This window comes from Lepidothrix coronata, unplaced genomic scaffold (genome assembly GCF_001604755.1).
Source record: "Lepidothrix coronata isolate B3197 unplaced genomic scaffold, Lepidothrix_coronata-1.0 Scaffold259, whole genome shotgun sequence".
NCBI classification, from domain to species: Eukaryota; Metazoa; Chordata; class Aves; order Passeriformes; family Pipridae; genus Lepidothrix; species Lepidothrix coronata.
This window is the reverse complement of record NW_016690439.1, coordinates 641,995-646,381: the sequence shown is the minus strand read 5'-3', so window position 1 is coordinate 646,381 and position 4,387 is coordinate 641,995. Positions and strand designations below refer to the sequence as shown.

At 61.9% G+C, this 4,387-nt stretch overlaps 1 protein-coding gene across 1 annotated transcript in view; it reads left to right on the top strand.

The window, feature by feature from the left end:
- The window catches only part of DENND2D (DENN domain containing 2D), a 14,081-nt gene that overhangs the window by 5,222 nt on the left and 4,472 nt on the right, over positions 1–4,387 (top strand). The window contains exons 5-8 of the mRNA XM_017835498.1: positions 1,321–1,398; positions 1,766–1,906; positions 3,612–3,760; positions 4,038–4,215. Coding sequence (XP_017690987.1) covers positions 1,321–1,398; positions 1,766–1,906; positions 3,612–3,760; positions 4,038–4,215 — 546 coding nt within the window. The remainder of the gene's footprint in view (positions 1–1,320; positions 1,399–1,765; positions 1,907–3,611; positions 3,761–4,037; positions 4,216–4,387) is intronic.

Here is a 4,387-nt window from a genome sequence, read left to right as displayed (position 1 = left end):
CCACGTCTTCTCTGGGAATTCCATCCCAGCCCCTCGTGTTTTCTCTCCCTGCAGTGAAACCTTCTCGTTCGTGCTGACCAACGTGGACGGCAGCAGGAAGATCGGGTACTGCCGGAGGCTGCTGGTGAGGACCCCCCACACCCAGCCCGGGGTCAGCTCTGGGGGAACACAGCCCCCTGTGCCATCCCCCTGTGCCACACCCAGCCCAGGGCCAGCCCTGGGGGGACACAGCCCCCTGTACCACCCCCCTGTGCCCTGCCCAGCCCAGGGACATGCTCGGCGAGCCACCGGGCAGAGCTGGTGACAACAACTGAGCTCTCCCGAGGGCTTGGTCGGATGCTGGATGGAGGAAAACATGAGTGCTCCCAAAATATGTGGATGTGGCACCTGGGGACAAGGTTTAGGGACGGACATGGTGGTGTTGGGCTGATGTCTGGGGTTGGGGATCTCGGAGGGCTTTTCCAGCCGTAACCATTCCATGATTCCCCACGGATCTCCACAGCTTCCCTGCTCCTTTCCCTTTGCTCCAGTGGGTTGGGGTGGCTGCAAATCCCACCTGGGATCAGGGTGGGGTGTGGGGGGGGTGTCCATCCAGGAGCCAAGGAGCTGGGAACCCTCAGCCCCATCCCCCAAAGGTGCCTCTGAGCAGAGGCTGAGTGTGAACCCGGGTTGGAGCAACTCGGGGTTAGTGGGAGCTGGGCTGGTTTTCCTTGGCGGCTGGTTTGGACAGGGACATAAATCCACAGGGACATAAATCCACAGGGACATAAATCCACGGGGACATAAATCTACAGGGACATTCCTGTACCATGTTTTGGGGCCTTCCTGGATCCCCCATCCCTCCATCCCTGGTGAACCTTCCCAGTTCACCATCCAGGGCTGAGTTCGGGCTGTGGGAACGGGATGTCTGGAGGGGGAAAGTGCAGGGAGCAAATGGCCCCAGGATAGACCAGAAGGAAAGGGAAATAAAAACTCAGGGAACTTGTTCTGGTGGTCCCCGCTGCAGCAGGAGGCAGGATTAGCCCCAAGGATGGTGGGACAGGATGTCTTGGAGAACGTGTGTCCAGCTGGGAGGAGGGTTTGGGAATGTGCCCGAGGACTTTGCACCACAATAACACTCAGCTCTGGCCCCCAAATCACCCTGGTCAGGCACCCCCAGCTTCTCCAGCAGCAGCTGCATCCCTGGATTTGGGCCCAGCTCCCAAAATCCCCCAGGGAGCGACTGGGAATTCGGGGGAGGGGAGTGGGGTCTGTGTGCAGAGGGTGGGGCTGGTGCAGTGGGGTGGGAGGTGCTCAGACCCTTTTCCCATCCTCTTCCAGCCCTCTGGCCGGGGGGTCCGGCTCCCGGAGGTCTTCTGCATCATAAGCTGCCTGGGCTGCTTCGGGCTCTTCTCCAAGGTAGGGGTGTGCTGGCTCTAGGTGGAGGTGGCCCGTTTGTCCCAGTGGTGGCCCCATCTGGCCCAATGGCGACCCGATTCGTCCCAGTGATGACCCCATTTGAGCTGGTGATGGCCCCCTTTGTCCCAGTGGTGGCCCAGTGTTAACCCCCTTTATGCCAGTGTTGACCCCATTTGTCCCTGTGGTGGCCCCATCTGTCTGTTGGTGGCCCCCTTTATCCCAGTGGTGGCCCCCTTTGTTCCACTGTTGGCCCCCTTTGTCCCCGTGGTGGCCCCATCTGTCCGTTGGTGGCCCTGTGTGTCCGTGGGTGGCCCCAGCCCCTGCTCCATGTCCTACCAGTGATTCCCAGCTCCCCTCCCTCCTGCAGATCCTGGACGAGGTGGAGAAGCGGCGCCAGATCTCCATGGCTGTGATCTACCCCTTCATGCAGGGCCTGCGGGAATCGCCCTTCCCAGCTCCCGGGAAATCCGTCACCATCAGGAGCTTCATCCCCGAGTCAGGCACTGAGGTGGGGTCGAGGCCCCTCATGGGCATGGGGAGCCCGGGACACGCCAGGGAACAGGATATCTTGGGGAGCCCGGGACATGCCAGGGAATGGGATATCTCAGGGAGACTGGGACATGCCAGGGAATGGGGGGGGGGGTGTTGAGCTCCTGGAGGCCTCATCCCATGGGAATGTGGGTGTCACCTCCCTCCTGATCCCGCAAGGATGAGGATGGAGCCCATCCAGCTCCCCCAGCCCAGAGCTGAAGCTGCCACCCCAAAACTCCCCGATCATACCCCAGGACTGGCCCAGCCCTGAGGGAGAGGCCGTGCTGGGGGTTTCTGGGGGGCCCAGAGGTGCCAAGTCTCCTCCCTGACAGGGTGGCCAGGCCCTGGCACAGCTGTCAGGAGTCCCCATCCCTGGAATTGCTCATCCAGCCCGGGGATGTGGCACTTGGGGACGTGGTCGATGTGAACTGGGGTAGCTGGGCTCGATGCTCTTAGAGGGCTTTTCCAACCTTAATAATTCCACGATTCCACAATTCCACTCCCCTCCAGAGGTCTGTGCCCAGCTCCCAGCCCTGATCCCTGCCCTGCTTTATCCCTACAGGCAGGGATAAAGCAGCATTCCCAGCCTTTCCCTGTGGAGAGACCCAATCCAGGATCACTCCACCCCCCGCCCAGCCCAGGCTGGCACAGGCACAACCTTTAATTTGCTTTTCCTTTCTCCTGTGGCAAAGCTGGGCTGGAAAAATGGGAAAGGTCTCAGTGCTGGGCATCCCGGGGCTATGTCCTGCCAGGGAGGGGCCAAGGGAAGGCAGTTGGAGCAGCTGGAAAGCCAAGCCATGGATTTCTTCATCCAGGAAGGCTCTTGTGAAAGGGTTTCTCAACGCCCTGGCCTGGGGCCAGGCTGCCCCGAGAGCCACAGGGGGAGCAGGGAGGAGGAACGAGGGTGTTCTTCGAAAGAGCTGCATCTGGGGCTCCAGGAAGGGGCTGGAGCAAGGCCAGGAGATCGGGGAGACAACAAGGAAAAGGGGAAAGATAAACTCTGGGAGCTGCCTGGGCTGGAGCCGGGACTGGTGCAGGGGTGTGCTGGGAAGGGGCTGTGCAGAACTGGCTGGAGCTCTGGCACCAGCTGGGAAGATGCTCCATGAGGTTGGAGAAGGGGGATTTCCCCCCCAAGGGTGAGGAGAGGGTCCTGTTAACCCTCCAGTGCCCCCCATATCCTGCCTCCAACGGGACCAGCGGGTGTGGGAGACCCTTGGCAGGGGCAGGGGCAGCTGAGGGGGCAGAGCAGCTGCAAGGATCCATCAGATCCCTCCCTTCTGGGCCATCCTGGCTGGGAATTCCCAGCCCAGAGAGGGTGTAGAGGAAGGTGTTGTGGTTTTGGTAGCAAAAGTCACGCCCTCAGCCCTCCCCCCTTCCCGGGAAGCTGCTGCTCCCAGATGAGCTGAGGGGCACTGAGATGGGGCCTGTGTCCTACCAGGCATTTGAGTTAAAAATCCCAAATAAACAACCCCACAGAGCACATCCAGGTGGCCTCCCCTGCATCCCCAGCACAGCCCAACCGTCCCGGTGGGATGAGCCGGGATTTGTCCCTCTCACAGGGACACGGTGCAGAGGCTGCAAACCCGGGGCATCAACTGCTCCCAGATCACCTCCTGGGGGGCCAGGGCAGTGCAGGGGGATGTCATCCCCCTAAGATGGGCTTTGTGGCTCTCCCCTGGCAGCTCATCGAGCTCACCCGGCCCGTGGACGCCCGCCTGGAGCACGTGGAATTCCAGGCTCTGCTCCAGCGCCTCAGCCCCGACCTCATCCTGCACATCTTCGCCTCGGCCGTGCTGGAGCGGAGGCTCATCTTCCTGGCAGAGGAGCTCAGGTGAGCCCGGAGCATTTTGGGATTAAAAACCCCCCCCAAAACCCCTGGAAGGAGCTCAGGGTGGGACGTTCCTCCCGAGCAGTGACATCCCTTTTCCTCCCTGGGTTAACCCAGCTGGTCAGAGCCTGGTGCCAGTCATGCCCAGGGGGTGGGTTTGATCCCTGGGTGGGCCTTTCATCCGGAGTAGGACTTGCTCATCCTTGTGGGGCTCTTCCAACCTGGAATATTCCGTGTCCCTGCGATCCCGTGATCCCCCCCTGTGGCTCCCTGTCCCCAGTGTCCTGTCCCAGTGTATCCACGCCGTGGCTGCTCTGCTGTACCCCTTCACCTGGGCACACACCTACATCCCCGTGGTCCCTGAGTGCCTCCTGGACACCGTCTGCTGCCCCACGCCCTTCATGGTGGGCATCCAGCTGCGGCACCTGGAGCGGGTCCTGGAGCAGCCCATGGAGGAGGTACCTCACCCCTGGGAGGGGACAGTCCGTGACCCTGGGCTGGGTTGGCCCCGGGGCTGGAGGCTCTGGCCGTGCCCTTTTCCCAGCCAGGGAGGCTGGAAATGGGGAAATGGGACTTGGGAAATGGGGGTGTCCTCCTTGTCCCCTCCTGTCGGTGCCAGGGGCGACCCCC